The sequence below is a fragment of the Lissotriton helveticus genome, chromosome 7, assembly GCF_964261635.1.
Source record: "Lissotriton helveticus chromosome 7, aLisHel1.1, whole genome shotgun sequence".
NCBI classification, from domain to species: Eukaryota; Metazoa; Chordata; class Amphibia; order Caudata; family Salamandridae; genus Lissotriton; species Lissotriton helveticus.
Window position 1 is genome coordinate 1,421,973,867 of NC_136068.1, and position 22,423 is coordinate 1,421,996,289.

The 22,423-nt window shown below is 42.2% G+C and overlaps 2 protein-coding genes across 13 annotated transcripts in view; one reads left to right on the plus strand and one right to left on the minus strand.

Annotated features, from left to right (window-relative positions):
• The window catches only part of SCO1 (synthesis of cytochrome C oxidase 1), a 394,561-nt gene that overhangs the window by 136,862 nt on the left and 235,276 nt on the right, over positions 1-22,423 (plus strand). The window lies entirely within an intron of this gene.
• Positions 1-22,423, minus strand: part of LOC144770321 (manganese-dependent ADP-ribose/CDP-alcohol diphosphatase-like) — a 124,560-nt gene that overhangs the window by 32,203 nt on the left and 69,934 nt on the right. For 3 of the 5 annotated variants that reach the window (XM_078654745.1, XM_078654744.1, XM_078654742.1), the window contains one exon: positions 2,121-2,204. In XM_078654745.1, the coding sequence (XP_078510871.1) occupies positions 2,121-2,131 (11 nt within the window). In that variant the 5' untranslated portion in view covers positions 2,132-2,204. Of the gene's footprint in view, positions 1-2,120; positions 2,205-9,038; positions 9,311-22,423 lie in introns of those variants that run through there. The other 2 variants (XM_078654743.1, XM_078654741.1) reach the window with 2 other exon arrangements.

The window sequence follows — 22,423 nt, forward strand, 5'->3', positions numbered from 1 at the left end:
TGATAATCATCATCATTAAATACTTTATTGCGGTCAATAGCCCATAAAAGTGATTGATAATATAATCAGGAGTATGCACAACAAGATCACCACTAGGGCTCTTAAAATAGAAATCACTAATCCATTTCCTAAGTTTCCCAACCAATTGGTAGCAGGCGATAATCCCTTAGTAATGGTTTCCCAGGCACCATTTTTTAGGTCTTTGTTTAAATCATAAATATTTGTAAATAACCTTCCAGGTCTTTACTCCTGTCAGGTATACAGTCACAGCAATGTTGAACTTTCAATAACCTGCAAACTCTGCCCTCCTTCGCGAGAAAGACATGAAGGGCAAGCCGATTTTGAATCACCATTGATCATATCAATATCATCTCCCCATTCACAACCGTAAAACCTGTAGTTGTACTGGTGGTAAGTTTATCAACAATAGTAGACAGCTTTCTAATTTTTTAAGAATGTAAGGCTTTTCCTACTGAAGTTATCAGAACTCCAAATATATCACCTCCTATTTCATTTTTACTTCTCTTTGTTGTCTCGTTGCAATTTATTAATTTTCCTTTTAACTTAACATGATCAATTTTAGGAAAAACGATTCCCATATTACATCTTCAATACCAATTTTTCAGTAACTTATAATAGGCAATCTTACCACAGACATAATACATTGCAGGGATAATAGGATCTACACCTTCCAAATATTTCCCCCAGATGTCATGCATTTCAAATGTATGCTCACATTCACTAACTCCTAAAAAAACAGCACTGCCATTTGGGGTTTCTAACGATATATACAAGGTTTACCCCTGCATTGCCAATCTAAAGCTAATGAAATAATTCCCTCTATAAATTTGTTTTCTTCTTGTGGCAACTTCCAAATTAGTCAATTCAGGCAAACACTAACATTATTTTTCTCATGATTTCATCTACTTTCTACTGAATCTATAAAATTATTTTCCATTCTTTTTAGTTTGCATGCCAGGTTATTAAGTGCATAAGCCATGTCAAAAGATTGTGTCGGTCTAAATATGTACACCATAGATTCAATGGTTGAAACTTCAGGATGCAGATTTAAATGTCTAAGCACAGCAATTTCAGAATTAGATCCGATCTTGACTTGAGCAATAAAACATCAGTTGATCAGTACCATAAAATAAACTAGCTAGCACACTGCAAGAGATTCCATAAGTCAGCGATAAGTGGTTGTAAGTCACACCCTCAGCAACCGATGAAGGTATTTGCATACACACATAGCTCTCACCGACATCCATAGTATTAGTGTACTCGTTTTGTAACATAGCATAAACGTTTGAGCTAAAGTCTATTTTCAAAGAACCATTATGCAAAAAGTCATCATTCATGTTGATTAAATCAGAAACATTTCTCTTTGTACCTTTTAGAGAAATAGTAAGCTTTGAATCTTTCACAGAAACATAATGTGGCCAATGTAGGAAAATCAGCATTGCAACTAATATCAAAACAAGGATAGAAAGAATCGCAATATATATACGTTTGCGTTTGGAAGTTATTCCAGAATCGGACTCCATGGTTAGTCAAGATTCAGACCTTTTAACTAAAGAAAAATCTGAATAGCAGCAATTGTTTAAGTAATTTCAGCAAGAGTCTTTGCTTCAAAGAAAATTATGGTAAAGGTAAAAATCTTCTCATTTTTGGAGAAACTCTCATATCAGCTTCATTGATGAATAAATCCAAGAAGAACTGGGTCAGTCCATTAGTTGTTACATCCAAAGTGAAATTCAAATCAATAATGCAGTTCGCTTCAGAAAGTTTCAAGTGGACACGTATTGTTAGGACAAAACGTGTAAAATTCCTGTTTCCAATCATTAGCAGCCAGGTAAGTCCATTCAGGAGACACGTACATTTGACTTGGTACCATTGCTCTTTTTGATCACCTTACAGCTGTTTGCTCATCATCTGTGTCAATTTGGTCTGAACTCTCTGAACTTTCAGGAATCATTGGTGCACTCGCAAAGGGATTCTCAGAATCTGGCCCTTTTGCGAGCGAATTTCGCTTGATGAATCTGCATGTTAATCTTGTAAATTCTTTAAAAATATTACATTTCTTTTATCAACTGTACAGATCAAAATTACAATATTCTTACCTATGGAACATGATTGTTTACAGTCGTGGAAGTGTTTGGAGAGTTAATATTGATAATGTGAAATTTCTTCTTTCAATTGGACTCCTGCATTAATAGAAAAAAGAATAAACTCATGAAATTGCTTCATAAATACAAGCACTAAGATATCTGTAATAGCTGCAAAATATTTTTTAGATCCGACACACCCTTCCTTAGAGAGGAGCATACCTCATACGACAACTATGATTACCAAATAGCATGTGGCAAAAAAAACAGGCGAAAAAAGTTACTTTACAGATTACCCACATACACACATCTTAAGTTTATTTGAGAAGGTTGATGAGGGGACTATAAAAATATCCACAACCTAAATGCACTAACAATGGGTGATGCCCCCACATCAAAACATGCACCACTGTGCCGACACGCCTGTTTTTTTTCTAATGGAAAGTCCTTCTTAATTAATTAATGTGTTACTTTGTTTTTATCTGCGGTGGTGCTAACTGGTGATTAGGGAATGCAAGAATGAGTAAAACAAAATGAGTGGAAGGATGAATGAATAGATGAATGAATACATCCCAGGAGAGTACACCCCAGGAGAATGTAATGCTCTGGACAGCAAGCTGTAGAGTAGTAGCATTCAATTTTAATCATCAATGCCCAGTGCACGTTCGGCAGCTCCGTGGGCTTCCACTTTGAGGGGACATTATGAATATCTTCAACAGGTGGAAACGCCTTTTGTAAGTAATAAGTCTGATTGTTCTGCCTGCAAACGTTCAGAAACAATCTTATCTTCTATAAACCTCTACAATTCGCACGTTTAACCTATTTTCTTCAGATACTTTAAGGCTGTAGTTTTATGACTCCAAAATAGGTTACAGAAGTGCTTCGATGGTCAAGGTCACTGCACTGGCATTACAGTGTTGAAGTCTGACCCGTGTGTAATGATACCATACGAACTCAATGCATCATTTGGAAGTAGGCACTGATTTAAATTGGAAGTTGTATATCAGTGTCTTTATTGTACTTATATTTTAACAGTTAGTCAGAAAACCACATCAAACACTAGTTCGAACTGGGGACTGTCTATTCTTCTTAACAATACACATTAAACATTGCACATTCCTGCGGTGCTACATGGACTGTATGTTGTTTTTCTGGCAACAGGGTGTTCCTACCCTTCTGTCTCACGGTCAATGTCTATCTGCATGGAGTTGCTGGTGAGCGGACACAGCAGCTGGTAAATTGGGGTGGAACAGAGACACTGAATTCGGTACAAAGAGGTCATAAGGTAAAGGCAGTTGAAGAGGTGTCAACTCTATGCAGAAGCATTCTGTGGGTTTGAAGACGTGACAGTTCCACCAGAGCCACAGAGCAGTGTGGTTATTTCAAGCATGCTCCTCACCCACTAGTAGAAGATCAGTATGTCCCTTGGGGCTGCAATAAAAGTGGTTTCGGCATTTACGGGTTCTTGATACAGATGATATAGTTCTGCCAGCTGCTGAAGCAGTTCCCACAACCATTCTCGCCTTGCCTCTGTGCCCTTCTTTGACTCAGAACATCTCCCTGCCTCTGCTTGTGGTAGCTCTCCATTACTTCATCCATGCCAAGCAACTACACCCTAGCTGCGAAAGTGCAGCTGCCCGCCTCTTATCCTCAGAGGCCCTGCATGTCTGGTTCCCCACTAAAAGCAGCACAAACAGCAGCAGCGCTAGCCAGTGGCAGTCCAGGCTGGTTACTGCATGCTGCTGTCTCCATTTTTAGACCGACCAGGTATGATGAATCAGTGCCTCAATTAAAGAACATCCACAGACTGGGCCGCCCCCAGGGTTGCTAGCTCGGGGCATCTGTAGGTCGTCATGCAGAGTGTGACAAGAGTGTATCCTGGTTGGCTGTTGGCACTCCAGAACATCCCAGATACTCTTCTTATCACCCTGGCTCCCCCTACAGGCAGAGTATATTGAGCATCTCCGGGGGCTTCAGGAGCTCCTACCTCCTTGCAATGCAGGCTATGTGCCTTACAAAGCTCAGTCACTCTCCGCTGCTTGCTGAACTCTTCTCACAGTTTCAGACACTGCTTACATCACCCCCTGTGTGTGGTGGCCAGGCGCGCAACACCCATTGGCCTCAAAGGGCTTCAGCCCCCCCCCGTCGTGTGTGGCAGCTTCCCGGGCCCGCTCACAGCCGCACCCGAGCACTTCACAGGTCTTTAAAAGACCTTGTGCTTGTTAATGGGGCTTTGTTGTTGTTTCACCCCTTCTAAGAGCCCCTGCAGCTCGACTCTGCCGATTGCCTAAAGATTCAGCCCCCCCTTCCGAAATTTTTTCTTAGCCCCCCCCCCGAAATTTGACTCTAGTTGCGCCTCTGGTGGTGGCCATGGCGCAAGGTAGGCGGAAGTTGAGTAAGTTGACTGCCCATGCGTGGGACAATTTTGGTGTCTCTGGTATCACTACCCTCACTTGCCTCATACTTTAACTCCATGGAGGAAAGGTGATGAGGCCAGAGGTGGGCTCCTTTGCCTCTCAACTTCAGGATGAGACTGGTAGTGAAATCTGGCAGTGCCCGAAGAATTGGCCTGATAGGGCAGTGTGTGGGTTGTTTATTGGCCAAATTTACAGCTGGTGGGACGGTTTTTAATGATGATTTCCCTGATATTACCACAAACATTACTTACAGCAGGCACACATGCAGTCTTCCACACCTTCAAAACACCTCTACAGCATGAATGTGTAAGTTCAAGAGTACCCAGATTTGCAAATGTAGCGATTTTTTGAGCTATTGGATTTGCTAATTGGGGGGGGGCTATATTTTGGTGCCTGGGCCTATTTCCTGTTCCAGTTTGACCCTGCTGAGGGTACACCCTTATCATCGGTCATGATGAATGGCACTTTCAACATCCTATGGCTGTAGGGTTGGCTGATCCAAAAAGTGACTGACACTTCCAACAAAGCAATCGCTGAAGGAAGGGTGACCCAAAACCTGCCTCTATGCATTTTTTAAAAAATTTCATTACATGAGCAGTGGCACAGCTAAAACTGTTCTTATGCAAGACCCAAGTATGAAAGTCTTACCACATTTGCACATTAACAGCCAATTAATTTGAGAAAATACTAAACATCCTGTAAACAGCACATGACACGTGTGCAATAGTTAGTAACAATTAGGCCCAGACACAATTTCCGATATATCTGCGTAATCTCACGTCATTCCATGGTATGCTTGTTAAGCTAAATATCCAAAATTATGCAATTACGGCATGTTACGTAATTAGATGCTGTTCGTGGCGAACATTTCTTCAACAAGGCCGACTCCACCATCGCACCCCAACTCCGGAACATCATCAACGCCTCCTTCAACACCGCCACCTTCCCGGAGAGCTGGAAGCACGCCGAGATCAGCGCCCTCCTGAAGAAACCTACAGCGGACCCCACCGATCTCAAAAACTTCGCCCCATCTCGCTCCTCCCTTTTCCTGCTAAAGTCATCGAGAAGATCGTCAACAGACAGCTGACCGCCTTCCTCGAGACGAACGGATCCCTTGACACCTCGCAGTCCGGCTTCAGAGCCAACCACATCACCGAGACCGCCCTCCTCGCAGCCACCGACGACATCCGGACCCTGCTCGACAAGGGGGAAACAGTGGCCCTCATCCTCCTGGACCTCTCCGCTGCGTTCGACACGGTCTGCCACCGCACCCTAGTCCAGCGCCTCAGCAACATCGGTATCCAAGAGAAGGCACTGGAGTGGATCATATCGTTCCTCGCCGGAAGAACACAAGGAGTCCGCCTCCCCCCGTTTCGCTCCGAGGCCACCGAAGTCATCTGCGGCGTCCCGCAAGGATCTTCACTCAGCCCCACCCTCTTCAACATCTACATGAAACCTCTTGCAGCCATCGCACGCCAGCACAACCTCAACATCATCTCTTACGCCGACGACACCCAGCTGATCCTCTCCCTCACCAGAGACCCCGACACCGCCAGAACCTGCCTACACGAAGGGATGAAAGACGTCGCCGAGTGGATGAAGGACAGCCGCCTGAAACTGAACTCGGACAAGACGGAAGTCCTCATCCTGGGATCTTCGCCCTCCGCCTGGGACGACTCCTGGTGGCCCCCAGCCCTGGGCACCGCACCCAAGCCAACCGACCACGCACGCAACCTGGGCTTCATCCTGGACCCCTCCTTCTCGATGACCAGACAAGTCAACGCCGTCTCCTCATCGTGCTTCAACACCCTGCGTATGCTTCGCAAGATCTTCCGCTGGATCCCGACCGAGACCAGGAAGACTGTCACCCAGGCACTCGTCACCAGCCAACTGGACTACGGAAACGCCCTCTACGCCGGAACCACAGCCAAGCTACAGAAAAGACTCCAGCGCATCCAGAACGCCTCCGCCCGACTCATCCTGGATGTCCCCCGACGCAGCCACATCTCCAGCCACCTGAGGAACCTGCACTGGCTCCCCGTCGACAAGAGGATCACGTTCCGGCTCCTCACCCACGCACACAAGTCTCTCCACGACCTGGGCCCCAAGTACCTCAACGACCGCCTGACCTTCTACACGCCCACCCGCCAGCTACGGTCCACCAGCCTCGCCCTCGCAGCCGTACCACGCATCCGAAGAGCCACCGCCGGAGGAAGATCCTTCTCTTACCTGGCTGCCAAGACTTGGAACTCCCTCCCCATCCACCTTCGCTGACCCAGGACCATCTCGCCTTCAGGAAACAACTCAAGACCTGGCTGTTCGAGCAGTAGCATACCCCTCCCCCCAAGCGCCTTGAGACCCTCCCGGGTGAGTAGTGCGCTATACAAATGGCATGATTGATTGATTGATTGAATGGTTTCAGGCACACAAGAACATCGTGAATGACCAGTAGCCAAGTGGCTACTGTTTGCGGTGTGTGTGACATTTTTTTAGCACAAAATGTGGTACTAACATATAACCCAAGTGTTGGTTTGCATTTTGCGAATATGTTTAATTTCAAGTAATGTTCACATATTTACGATGAAAAATAAGTGAAATTCACACATCCCTGGCAACAGTAGCATCATAGCATGTTGAAAATTACACTATGCCGTTTTTTCACAAAATATAGATAAAGATAGATTGAATTAGCAAACACACATACAAATATACGGGGAAAGTTAAAAAAATGAATACCATAAAACCGGGAGCCCTACTGGCTTTGGACCTGTACCTAAGCTTGACATATGGCACTGTAAAGGCTTGAACCGAAAACACATTTTTTCCACAGGAGCCTCAAGAAGGCTGGTTTCTTGATTAATGGTTTCTATATACAGAACGGCTGAATTCAAAATCAAATCAAATGTTATGATATGAAATTAACTTTTCTAGGGCTCCGTGAATTCCCTTTTGGCCCAAAGTAATCACATCAGAAAAACATGCTTTAGTATTTCAAGCTCCAATTAGGGCACTGAATATGAAAACTTCCAAATTAATTTATTCTTTAAATTACTTCGTGTATACACAAATCTTCTTTGTAAAACCCATGGGTTATTATATTTCATCACAATTATTTTTTTCAGCTCGATGCATTTCGGGTGTTAACAAGCAATGGCTATTACAATAAATCCATTTTGTTTTAGGGAAGTGTTGATTTTTGTGTGAGTTGTCTGTATCCAATAACCGAAAACTCATAGAGGCACTCAGATACTGGTCAAAAGGCATATTGTGTCAAGTACAAGCGTTGTGCTCAGATATGTTGTATCTCACCCTTAATTACATAGATCACACATCTAGGAAAGGATTCCTACTTATGCTTCCTTGGTCATGCCCCTTTTTAGAACCCCACCCCCCCTTTACACACACACACCTGTTTCATTTCAGTGAAACCACTGACAAGAATAACTGTGGTAAACCTTGAAATATTGTTGACATTCCTACCAATATGCTATCCATTGCAGTGTATTGATTCTACTGGTTTTAATTCTTGAAGTGGTATATGCAGTCTTGGATGGTGCCCACTCCTGATGAAATGTTCGCAATGACATAACAGGGAAATTCTTTATATCTATCTGTATATAGTGGGCATGGTGGTAGCCATCCCCTGCTGTAATGGTTGCACACCATAATATTGGTACCTGTCATCCATATGACATTATCATATAACATTATCATAACTAATATCTGAGGTACAGACTGTAAGATTGGTATACCCTGGCAGCATCCATCCATGCATTCACAAACATTAACCAATACATTCAGTTACTTAACCATTCACTCGTGCCCACACACCTAAAAATTATGTAAGTACTCAGCCACTCGTTCATCCATGCATCCTCTCAACCACTAACCCTCACAATGATCCATTCACACGCAAAAAGTCCTCCATACACAAAGAAATACACATTAACACCGCTCAGCTGTAGTTATCAGCTTCAAACAATTCATCCGGCTGCCGACTTCGGCATTTGCGCTCCTGCTGATAAGCATTCTCTGTGAGCATGCTACATCCTTGTGTTCGGAAGTAGAGGGTATTGATCCGGATGTCTGTATGAGGTGACAGGCGCTGCTTCAAACAAATCAATGCCTTCCTCAACACATTCTGCTTCACTTTATACAAGCGAAAGATGTAGACGTTGGAAGAGCCATCTCATAGGGATAGAACAGGGGAGTTGAGGGGGCTGCACATCCTTCTTCAATCTCTCATAAACAATGCCACGCCCAAAAATGTTAAGCGACATATTTAACAAGCCAAGAAACTGCTGGTTGGGCACACTCCATACGTGCTATCGTCATTATAATCGCTGTGCCATGAGGGTCATCAGACTGTGAAATGGCACCCCAAAGTTATTTTAAAGAAACATCACCCAAACGCAGCAACATTTCTCTAAGCTCACATCTTAGAAATCAAGACGCTCCTTAAGCAATCCACCCAGCACACCCCTCGCCCCCTGTCTTTAAAAACTGAAAAGCATACCTGCCCCTAGATCCATCACAAATATACTGCTGCGTCACCGGCCACGGCAGCAGCACGCGCAGCTTCGGGAAGTGAGAGCTTGACTCTTCTCATGCTGCGATGAAAGCGCACATGATCGATCAGAAGAAACATGACGTGGGAGCTGTAATGGACACAGGGGGACAGCTCCCGTGAACTATTGCAATATTTCCATGGTGACCACAGCGAATGAGGAAGTACTTTTATTATGGGAGTCGTCAGCGGAGAGCACGTGAGATGTTATTTGACAAGGCAGTCGAAAGTCACTCATATCGGAGCAAAGAATGACTCAGACAGAGGGAACGCCCTGAGTGAACAATGACGGAAGCTGCTGGAGTGCTTGTCCTTTTCTGGTCAGAAGTGCGTGCACCCGAACAGGGCAATATAGGACGTGGCTCGAATGAGGTCACCAAGCTACACCTGTAAACTTTTAAAGACAAGGTCTTGATTACTCCTGTAGAGTTTATACCAGATTTGTAATATATTTTAGCGCATTCAGGACTATTTATCAGACTCCTCCAGGCCATTGAGGCTTGGATTAGCTCTGTAACGAGCGTGGTTTGTTTACGAATCTTGTCATTGCTGAGTGACATGCACATGTCACTTAGCAGTGCAACACAGTTACGACATGGATGAGGAGGAGCAGAGTGTATCGAAATCCAGCAACTTTGCTGTGCTGAGGGCAGTGCTTTAGGGGGGGGGGAAACTGGGGGCGCTCTAAAAGGGGCGTGGCAAACGTATTAAAGGGGTGTGGCCTATCAGAGTATGGGCGTGGTCTAACTCGTAATATTGTAACAATATTTTCGAATTCTGGGGAACCAGTGGCGCTCAATATTTGCCTTGATTTCCCTTCGGGGGGGCTATTCAATCTTTTCTACCCATACGCAGTGCTTTCTATGAGGGTGCTTTACCACCGCATATATAAATCAATAAACAGAACAAGTCAGCATTGGCAGTGAGTGTGTTTTGAAAAAGATGAATGGCGCTTTGCAGCGGAATGAGAGAGCTGCGGGGAAGGGGATTACAAAAACAGCCATTAAAATACTGACGTTGTGGGCTTGCAGGCTGGGAGGGCAAGTCTTGTGTAGCTTCAGAAGGATCCTGGCTGCGGCAGCTCTGATGCAGAGGCAGGGTCCCGACAGCGCTGGTAGGGCTGGGGAGGCGTCACAAAGGTAAGTTTCCTTTTCACTGCTGCTGGATTCTGTTGTAGACACTCGTCCCTCGCTTGATTTAAAGCAGAGCAGGGTCACACTGGTTGCTGAAGAAATCTTGCTGCAGGCCGTAAAAGCAGGGTCGTGCCGGGTCTAACCAGCTGTTGTTGTGCCGATGGCTGGCACGATGAAGTAGGTGGCGCTGCATGTTCAAAGAGAAGGGAAATCCCGAGAGAAAGTGTCTCTCTTCAAAGGATTTCCCTTCCTGCTACATTGACGTCACGCCATAAGCAGTGCGCGCGCATGCTCACCCGAAAACACCAACAAAAACCGGGACATCTGGTCACCCTACCTTTGATCTTTGAGGCCCAAAAATAGAGCCCCCTAGAGATCCCTTTCCAGGCCCTCCCAAAAAAACTCGGGGTGCTCAGACCCCCACAGATCCCCCCCCACTTAAAGCCCTGGCTGTGGGTAAGACATTGTTTTAGGTACGAATAATTGCACCAGTGAGCAAGGGTCAGCTAGAAAAACGCTACACATCACAAAAAACCATTTTGTGAATGGGCCTGGGGAATGTCGATTACATTGGGTTTTCATGTTTACATTATAGGGTCTCTATAAGCACCTCTTTTCAGAATCAAAGAGTAGTTTACATTACATGCTGTTGGTTTCAAAACAGTCTACGATATAAACATATTTGTGTGAGGAAGGTAACAAATAATTTTCATGGCAAAGAAAGAGTCAGATTTTACATACTGACATTAAAATATGTAGAGGTTTCATTTCCTGCAACATGAAAGTCCAGTATTTTGAGATATTTAGTCCGCCTGAGCACAATTCTGACCTTTAGTGTTGAGTACAGCAATTCACAGCTGAACATTTGCAAAGTGTTTGGTACTGAGTTGAACCCCTTGTGCAGATTTTGTAGTAACCTTTGTAAATGGGTTTTCATTTGTTGTGGAAGTCTAATATTAGGCACCAGACTGTGGGTTAAAGTGCAAGTGTGGAAAATATATCAATGTGTGGAGGACAGAATGGCGTTGATAATTGCTCAGTAAAGACATAACAACTTTTAGCTCTAGTCAAATGAAATTGTCCATCAGATACACACACACATATATATACTTTCAATCAATCAATCACAGACATTTATATAGCGCACTACTCACCCGGAGGGTCTCAAGGCGCTAATATAGTTTACCTCAAATATGTTTATTATACAGCTCGTAAAAAATGAACAAGTGTTGCCTCTGACATCATCACTATTCCTGAGGTCGCACAGATGTTACAAGCTTGCACCTTGGACCGCAGAGCTATCGTGAGGTTGAAAAGTGTTAAAGGGTTGCAGATTTAATCCAGCGGAAGCGAATGTACAACATTTATATTATATTGTCTCCTTACCTAATCTATACTCACATCACTTCTCTAACCGTACTGGGCCCTTTATGATTGAACTATCAATTCAAATTCATTCACCACAGAGACAGCAGTGGCCCATGCAGGTAAGAGTGGTGGGGCTGGGTTGGGGGGGATTTCGACAGACGACGACGAGGAAAAATGAAATAAATAACTTGCCCTCGTCATCTGTTGAAATCCCTCCGCCCAACGCGGCCCCACTGGTTTTACCAGAATGGGCCGCTACTGCACAGTGGCAATGATCTTCTGATGAATCTTTCTCCACTGATACGAGGGGTGGGAATTAGGATGACTAAACTCATTGTGTAGCTGTCCGATGAGGACCTTTAATTGACAGCCAACTCACAAGTTAGAAATCAAATTTAGATACACCACTCTCAAGAGCATACTGTAAATATATAGAATAGCAACTGTCAAGGCTTGCTGATTCTTCCTACAATACATTTAAACCATTAATCATGAAAAAACAACAAATCAACAAGACTCAATAACAGGGTACAAAAATTGTTGAATACACTGGTTATTGTATTAGAGATGCCAAATTCATCATAATCAGCAATTGCTTAAGAAGCTCAGTTACAAATATAACAGTTTCAATAACAGTACCAAGCATTTAAATAGGCATTCAAATCAACAATAGCCACAGAATCCAACAACCAAATAGAAGGATAGTTCGTAGATTAACAGCACAACTTCTAAGGGAAAGGATTCCTATTAGAGTCCATTGAGGGCGAGTCCATTAGCATAATTAGAATACGAAATAAGAAAATTTGGCATAGAGGTTTAGTCCATATGTCGCTGACTAGAACATAGACCAGAGGTCCAAAGCGGACTCAAAATATTAAACAAGCGATGATATATAGACCATGTTAGGCTGCTATATATTTAACCATGTCCAGCCGGACAGGGAGTTTATTTTAACAATAATCATGAAATTTTTAACAATACAAGAACAACAATTCATAAACGTAGGGCACAATCCTGTACCGTACTCAGATCAGAAGTACAGTGGAAGAATAGGGATAGTTTAGTGAAAGAGAGGAGGATTTTCAGGCAGAAGAAGAGTGAGCAATCTGGACACTTTTTAAATCAGTGTTAGAAGTGTTTACCAGGGTAGCACATACAAAAAAATTATGACACGATGGTTAAACTTGTATGACTACTTTAAAAAGGTCCCTTTTCATGATTATTGTTAAAATAAACTCCCTGTCCGGCTGGACATGGTTAAATATATATCAGCCTAACATGGTCTATATATCATCGCTTGTTTAATATTTTGAGCCCGCTTTGGACCTCTGTTTTCTTCAATTAACGTATACCCTTGGTCCATAGCCACCTTCAGGGTCCCCCTTGTTTTCCTATAGAACATAGACCAGGCAGTCCAAAGTTAGCCAAAGTTCAAAACTCGAATAGCATCCAAGTGTAAAATGCAATGTAGTGCGCTTCAAAAAGCATCGCAAAGAAAATATTTGTGAGCTGTATGCGTTGTGAGTGAGATAGGTGTGCGTTGCATCAATCTGTGCTGCATCAATCTGAGTGCATGTGTGCCTTGCCCCTCCTTTGGGGTTTCTTCTTTTATAAATTCTTTATTAAAGTCCTAGTGGCGTAGCATCACACCCCCACCGAAAGTCATCACATAGTTATATGTCGCCTAAGATGATTGAAACATCGAGCTGGTATCCAGTGTTTGACATAAAAAACAAAACTTTGCAATTCCACACAGGCCTAACGTTGCTAGAAAAGAAATACAAAATTACAGCTTATGATCATAGCTAAAATTCTGTTCCCACAAGAACATTTAGCTGTGAACATTTGAAATATAAATGAAATATGTCACGGGACCATAGCGTACAGTACAAGCAAGCTATATTACTCTTTGCAACAAACGACCCATTGTACTACATCAGAGGAAAGGTCAATACCAGAGAAAAGGCACCTCAAAAAGAAGGCCTTTAAGTTAGCATCGTACAGTTAAATGAAATAAGCTTTTTAACTCTAACTTAATTATAATGAGATTAAATCAATTCACATAGAGATGTGTACATTTCACAAAATATTATTATACGGAAATAACTAACAAGGAATATCCTACCACCTCAAATTTTCGCATTATTCTTATAAATGCATTTTTTCCAAAAAATTAATTTCTAATATTATGTAAAGGTTTCTTAATCTACAATGTCTCTAATACCATTATGTAAAATATCAAGTTTATACTTCATTGTTTACACATTTGTGCACCAACTTTTGTAACTGGTGCACATTAGTAATAAGCACCAAAACACTAGGCCACCTTATTTAGCATAAACTCTATTAATAAGTACAAGTATCATTAGTGCAACTTTGTTTTATATCTATTAATATTACGTATGTTTTCTTCATCTCGCATTTTAAAGCACACTTTTACGGTGGTTCTACTACACTCGTCACTGTTTCAAGTATCACTATCTATTGTGTGCAATGTATAATTTCAACTTTTCATGTTCTCTGTGTATAAATAGTAATGTATAATGATTTTCAAAATCTCACTGAATCAAGCCACTCTTTGATGGCGAATCAAGCCATTACACTATCTATCACATCAGATAATATCACTGATTAGGTTATGTTGTCTTTATACTCTTTCTTCTACTCTCCTCTAAAGTTTTTACTTCATCATACAAACTTCATTCTGCATTTTCCAATTCAAGATCAGCTCTTGTTCTTTTCATTCCACAATTCTTACTTTTTTGGTATTTGCAAAATTTGATTGATAATCATCATCATTAAATACTTTATTGCGGTCAATAGCCCATAAAAGTGATTGATAATATAATCAGGAGTATGCACAACAAGATCACCACTAGGGCTCTTAAAATAGAAATCACTAATCCATTTCCTAAGTTTCCCAACCAATTGGTAGCAGGCGATAATCCCTTAGTAATGGTTTCCCAGGCACCATTTTTTAGGTCTTTGTTTAAATCATAAATATTTGTAAATAACCTTCCAGGTCTTTACTCCTGTCAGGTATACAGTCACAGCAATGTTGAACTTTCAATAACCTGCAAACTCTGCCCTCCTTCGCGAGAAAGACATGAAGGGCAAGCCGATTTTGAATCACCATTGATCATATCAATATCATCTCCCCATTCACAACCGTAAAACCTGTAGTTGTACTGGTGGTAAGTTTATCAACAATAGTAGACAGCTTTCTAATTTTTTAAGAATGTAAGGCTTTTCCTACTGAAGTTATCAGAACTCCAAATATATCACCTCCTATTTCATTTTTACTTCTCTTTGTTGTCTCGTTGCAATTTATTAATTTTCCTTTTAACTTAACATGATCAATTTTAGGAAAAACGATTCCCATATTACATCTTCAATACCAATTTTTCAGTAACTTATAATAGGCAATCTTACCACAGACATAATACATTGCAGGGATAATAGGATCTACACCTTCCAAATATTTCCCCCAGATGTCATGCATTTCAAATGTATGCTCACATTCACTAACTCCTAAAAAAACAGCACTGCCATTTGGGGTTTCTAACGATATATACAAGGTTTACCCCTGCATTGCCAATCTAAAGCTAATGAAATAATTCCCTCTATAAATTTGTTTTCTTCTTGTGGCAACTTCCAAATTAGTCAATTCAGGCAAACACTAACATTATTTTTCTCATGATTTCATCTACTTTCTACTGAATCTATAAAATTATTTTCCATTCTTTTTAGTTTGCATGCCAGGTTATTAAGTGCATAAGCCATGTCAAAAGATTGTGTCGGTCTAAATATGTACACCATAGATTCAATGGTTGAAACTTCAGGATGCAGATTTAAATGTCTAAGCACAGCAATTTCAGAATTAGATCCGATCTTGACTTGAGCAATAAAACATCAGTTGATCAGTACCATAAAATAAACTAGCTAGCACACTGCAAGAGATTCCATAAGTCAGCGATAAGTGGTTGTAAGTCACACCCTCAGCAACCGATGAAGGTATTTGCATACACACATAGCTCTCACCGACATCCATAGTATTAGTGTACTCGTTTTGTAACATAGCATAAACGTTTGAGCTAAAGTCTATTTTCAAAGAACCATTATGCAAAAAGTCATCATTCATGTTGATTAAATCAGAAACATTTCTCTTTGTACCTTTTAGAGAAATAGTAAGCTTTGAATCTTTCACAGAAACATAATGTGGCCAATGTAGGAAAATCAGCATTGCAACTAATATCAAAACAAGGATAGAAAGAATCGCAATATATATACGTTTGCGTTTGGAAGTTATTCCAGAATCGGACTCCATGGTTAGTCAAGATTCAGACCTTTTAACTAAAGAAAAATCTGAATAGCAGCAATTGTTTAAGTAATTTCAGCAAGAGTCTTTGCTTCAAAGAAAATTATGGTAAAGGTAAAAATCTTCTCATTTTTGGAGAAACTCTCATATCAGCTTCATTGATGAATAAATCCAAGAAGAACTGGGTCAGTCCATTAGTTGTTACATCCAAAGTGAAATTCAAATCAATAATGCAGTTCGCTTCAGAAAGTTTCAAGTGGACACGTATTGTTAGGACAAAACGTGTAAAATTCCTGTTTCCAATCATTAGCAGCCAGGTAAGTCCATTCAGGAGACACGTACATTTGACTTGGTACCATTGCTCTTTTTGATCACCTTACAGCTGTTTGCTCATCATCTGTGTCAATTTGGTCTGAACTCTCTGAACTTTCAGGAATCATTGGTGGTACTTTGCCTGCGGCCAGGCAGCCTCTCAGAATGTCACCTCCTTTGGGACAGCAGTCGACGGGTACAACTTGCTTTCTCAGTGCACTATGCCCTTCGTTGGAGACTATACCACTTATAGTCAACTCTCTCTACTTACAGTTGACCCTCTCGACCCCCCTCAAGCCAAATTAGTGTTGTCCCAGTAGTTTGCTGGTCCCCCAACAGCTTAGCTGACCTGGTCCCTCTGTTTCACTGTTACCACCAGCATATTATTGGTATTGTGCTTCTTTTTGCTGCTCTGTTTGTGTTGTGTTCCTTTCCAGGCGCAGCGCCGGGACGCCCCTTAGCTGGGGCAGCTGTGCGCTTAAAAATGGAGTTAACATAACATAACATAACATTATGAACGGGGATGCTGTATTATTCAGGGGACTTGGGACTCTGCGGGCATGCGCTGTATGTACCCAATTAAGGAGACCCCACACTTCACTGCAGTTTTGGTGACAAGGATCACTTGGAAAGGACCTTTTCAGCAAGGTTCCAAGCACGCTCTTCGCGCGTGCTTCTTCACCCCTAACCAGTCACCAGGACTGAGGTCATGGCACTGCTTCTTTTGGACCGCAAGGGCAGCTTCTCCAACCTGGTGTGAGACAGAATGTATCACATCAGCGAGGCTCTAACAGCAATCAAAATATGTTAATCTGTAATATTGACTAATGCATTAGCTGGAACACCTCATCACTCGTCCCCTGATCCCTTTTTGAGGCGATAATCCTGTCCTCCTATCAAGGGTACTTTTCAAACTCATCAACATAAAAGGCAATGCCTGTGGCCACTTCAAAGACGTGGAAGCACATACTTTTGCCAGTCTGGATTTCAATGTGCCATTGATCTGCTTCACCAACTTGGAAGCCTCCGGTTGGTGACTGCAATGAAGCTTCTGCTCAACCTGTAGTGCTGCACATAACATTTTTAGTACCTCACTGTTAAAATTAGTTCCATTGTCTGACTCAAGAGAAGCGGAAATCCGAAATGTGGAATCAGTCCCCTAAACAATAACTTAGCCACAGTCAAAACGTAATTTCTACGAGTCGGAAAGGCTTCAACCCACTTGGAAAATATACACACAATAACCAAAACATTGCTGAGGCCTTTACATGGAGGCATCTCTATGAAGTCTGTTTGGATTGAGTTAAAAGGACCCGCTGATTTACCAATATGACTCATGACAAATCTATATTCTTCTTCCTGGGTTTTGTTCCTGACATATCACACATTGTTGACCCAAGGTCTTTGCAGTTGCTCTAAGTCTGGGATTGTACCACACCTGTTGAAAGAGGAACATCATTGCATCTCTCCCAACATGTGTAGGACCATGGTAATGTCTTGCTATTGGTGACAATAAATTGTCAGGTAGTACCGGTCTGCAATCAATGAAAATCCAAACATCATCCTCTCTTTTGGTACAACGTGCTCGCTCCCAACCGTGTCTTTCTACTTCTGTCAACTCATCCTGCAGCTTCCTAACCTTCTCCCGCACCTTGCTGTTATCAGCTCTAGAGCAAGGTACAATCGGTAACACAGATGTGTTTTTCAGAATCTCTTCATTGAATGTGTGTGCGTTTAACGCATAATATCTCACCATCTCATCTGCATACCGGTTATCAAAGGTAACATAGTCAGTACCTTGACGATGAACAACACTTCACAACAGCAATTTGAGTAGGCAATTGTAGGGACTGCAAAAGGTTCCTTAGGCACTCTCCATTATGTCATTAACCTACGTCGTGACCACATTTGCCCATAGTCATGTGGGGCTCCAACGCCATACTGACTATCAGTGTACATTTTACCACAGAGCTGTTCTGAAACGGTGCTTGCTCATGTAAAAGCTATAAGCTCTGGAACTTCCGCAGAAAAAACTCCTTGCAGACATGATGCTTCCACCACATCTCCAACTGTACACACAGCATACGCAGATTTTAGATTTCTTTCATTGTCTCTCAGACATGAACCATCAACAAACAATAAGTGATCCGATTCAGACAATGTTTCTTCAAAAATATCCCAACTGGGTTTAGTCTCCAACTCAGTCATGTCTAAACAATCACGTGCAGCTTCATCCATCACAATCTTATTGCCAGGCAAAGGCATTAAGGGAGCTGGATTCCACACTGTATATCTTTTCAAAGTCACATTCTGTGCACCCAACAAAACTTCTTCATGATTTGTCAGACGGCTATTATTCAAATACTGTGTGCGTGTCAACCGTTTCACCACTGAATGGGGCATAAATACTGTCAGTAGGTGACCCATCACAATATTTTCACATTGTTCATGACTCACCCTCGTAGACGGAACCGCTTCCAGACATCCAGGCAAAGCAGCCACAACAGGATCAAGTAGGCAGTAGGCTTGCGATTGCTTCCATGCATTTGTGAAAGAGTTCAACCTACCCTTACATTGCAGAATAACACAAAGCATGTATTGTAATCAGGCATTCTCAAAGCTGGGGCTCTGCAACAGCTTTTTCGCAGCTCTTTGAAAGCAGTCATGCAATTGTCATACTAGGGTACTGGATCTGACAAGTCTTTATGTGTCAACCTCTGAAGAGGCTTTGCTATCAAATACAAATTCTGAATCCACTGTCTGCAATAGCCCACTGTTCCTAAGAACTTGCAGACTTCCTTTTTGGTAATTGGTGGATTCATGTTAAGAATTGCTGATATTCCTTCAACAAAACTTTTCTCACTCCTGTCTCAATATGAAGTCCTAAGTACAGGACTTCAGTTTTGTAAAACTGTATCAACAGTCAGAGATACTTTATGTCCATTCTCTGCCTAATGATTCAGTAAAGCAATAGCACTGACCTTGCATGCTTCTCTCGTAGTGGATGGTACCAGTAGGTCAGGAATGTACTGAACTAACGTGGAGTGATTATCCATTCTTAGGGTTTCAAGATTCTTCTTAAGTACCTGATTAAATACTGAAGGGCTTTCCGTATACGTAGGCTTTCCTGTTTTCAGTTTCTATTTTTGGGAAATTCTGGTGGGGTTTTTCAGTGTTTTAAAGTGATTTCAATACCCTTAAAAAACTGTGGTTGTCAGTGGTCTCACATTTACCTGCCAATAAAAACAACAGAAACAGTGTTTTTCCGGTGTTTATGGAACTTTTTGCTTTTATTATAGCTTGCTTTCTGCACTGATAGGGCATGGTATATAGACAGTGTATGTACAGTGTAAATGAGGTCCAAATACATTTTTACAAATCAAACTTATCTTAGTACACCATACAATACTTCTTCAGTGAGTCTTTGGTCATGCACACTCGCCCTTTCATTCCCATGTAAACTTTTATCTGTGAAAAGCCCCTCTCAACATTGGCACTTGAAACAGGCAACTCCAAAATAGCCAGTATACAATTTGCTAACTCTGGCCACTGACATAGCTTTCCATGCCAATACTGGTGCACCTGAAGATTGTGATTCTCTGCGACAGGTTCTGCAACACATGCGTTGAACTGGGCGCATAAGCCGTTAGAGTTATCAAAGCGGTCAAAAATGAGGCAGCACTTTTGAAACTCCTGAGAAAATTTCCCTTTAACTTGTGCAGAGTACCACAGTGTGGCTTCATTGACTTCAAATGCCATGGTTGGTGAAGGGCTATTTCTCATACATTATAAAATAAATGTTCCTGAATTGCTCCTCAACATTTCTTTGCTTACCAAGTGGCAAGCATTCTAACATGGAAAATGTTGCAGGGCCAAAGTCACTAAAAGTGTCGCCCAGCCTACTCACAAGGAGATGTTTCACATCTACAGCAATTATGCTGAACACTTGGTAGACAGGAGTGTTTTCAGACTCTAGTTTTTTCATTATGTCCACTACAGCAGTCATACTTTCCTGTAAACATCTAAGAATGCAGTAGTGTGTACTTTTTTTCAAATCACTATCAATATGTGACCAAAGATCCTCACAATTCTTGCTTTTGGCATCATCACTCAGCAAAAGTTCTGTAAACGGTTGCCACATGGATAATATAGCATCCATGGCGTCTAGGACTGAGAACCACCTGCTAAGTGACACAGTTGGGATGACTCATTCTTTGATGCCACACAAAGCACAAAATAAGAAATATTTGCGTTTCAGTTTCTGTGTGTAACAAAACAGTGCACCAAAATGGACTAAAAAGTCAATAGCATTCTTCATTAACTCTGAAGACTATAAAGATGCTTTCAGCATACCATCTAACAAGTGGCAAGGAGCTCCTACAGGGATGCACTTCAGCTCAGGTATCGATTTTGACAGGTAATCACACAACTTTTTCCTTTTTGTAGCTGAATCACTGCAAATACAGACAAAATCACTTTCAGCAGCATTCTAAGTGACACTGTGTTCCATGTGTTCCAAAAGTATGGTGTCATGCTTTCACCAGTATCCCAGATGCTTTGTGACTGCACTCTTTTCACATATACCTGTCACTATACCTTGCATTGAATGTTTAAAGCCTGGGGCATTTGGTAATTCACCTACTATCAATACTGACTCAGTAGAAAAGGGGCCTGATGTATAATGGGTTTTTACACATTCTCTGGGGGGAAATGTGATGGTACATATTGGGAAAGATTGTTAAGAAACTTACATTTTTCCTATCAGTGGAAGACTCAAACATAGCCATTTTTTTTTAATGATTTTGATATTTCTTGATTCTCTACAGTTTATAAAATAAATAAACAAAACATGCTTCTACCCCCTGTATCCGTAGACCAAAGAACAGAAAACTGAAAAAAGGAAGAAACAATATTTTAGTGACATCCCTAAACAATTTATGTATGTGTGTGTGTGTGTATTTATGTAGAGTATTTATATAGCGCACTTCTACCCGGAGGCCTCGTAGCGCTGTATTCATACCGCTGTGGAACCCATCCTGGCTTTCCTGTGAAATGTCCACTCCTGGGCACCCCAAGGTGAAGCCAGGCATCCACAGCGCTGCTGGGGCCGTTGTGGAGATTAAGCAAGCTATTGCCCAGAGTCACAGAGTGGGACCCATAATTAGACTAGGCACTGAGGCGAGAATTATCAGGTCCGGGGAAATTGAGTCCAAGAGCCGCCGAGGCGGGAATTGAACCCTGGTCCCGGGCCAGACCTCTGCATCAGGGTCTGCCGCTCTAACCATTGAGCCACGCTTCTCCAACAACAAACCTCAAGCAGAATAATGATAGCTCAGTCTTTCTTACTCCTACATTATATAACAAAGTTACATTGTATTAGCCCCTTTAGGAAGAAATAAAGGTTACGCTTTCACTCTCCTTTTCCTTTCTTTGAATGGCATTTAGTTTGTGGTTGTGCAGGTTTTTTTTCAGTGTTTATATGTTTAAACTGGTGAGGGCTATTTCCCTTCCGGTGGGGTTTTATCAGTTAATATAGGTTTAAACCTAAAACTGGACAGCCTACGTACGATTTTGGATTTCGGCACCAAGCCAAAAAACGACTGCCGAAACAGAAACCAAATAAAAACTGACTATCTTCATGCAATGCACTAGGGTTTTTCGCAGGTTAGAACATCAGTACTCGTAAACATTTTCTCAGGGGCCAAAACGTTTGGGCTGTGATTTGACCGAAGGCTACATTAATGCCAGCATGGTGGCTGGCAGCGGCTAGGGGGCAGACGGGTTTGGCGGTAAGGTGGGTGCAGGGGAAGTGAAGCATATATATTTAGTATTTCCGAATGAGGTCGCACACTGCTCGTCCCATCAGCGTGTGACCCCGGAGCATGATGGTCGATGTAGTAGGTATCAGCGGGTGCGCTTCTACCCGAGTCTTGAGTCTTGAGGGTGTTCACTGATGTGCTTGCCATCCCTGGACACGTGTTTCGCGGTCATTACCGCTCGTCAGCAGGGATTAGGCGTGTGCACGGGGTTGCTGCGTGGGCTGCCGAAAATATTCGTAGGTCCAGATACCTCTTATGGCGTGCAGGTGCGTTATCTCGAGGTCGTCACCTCCACCGGCTTAAGGGAGCCTGTATAAATAGTATTTCCGAATGAGGTCACACACTGCTCGTCCCATCAGCGTGTGACCCCGGAGCATGATGGTC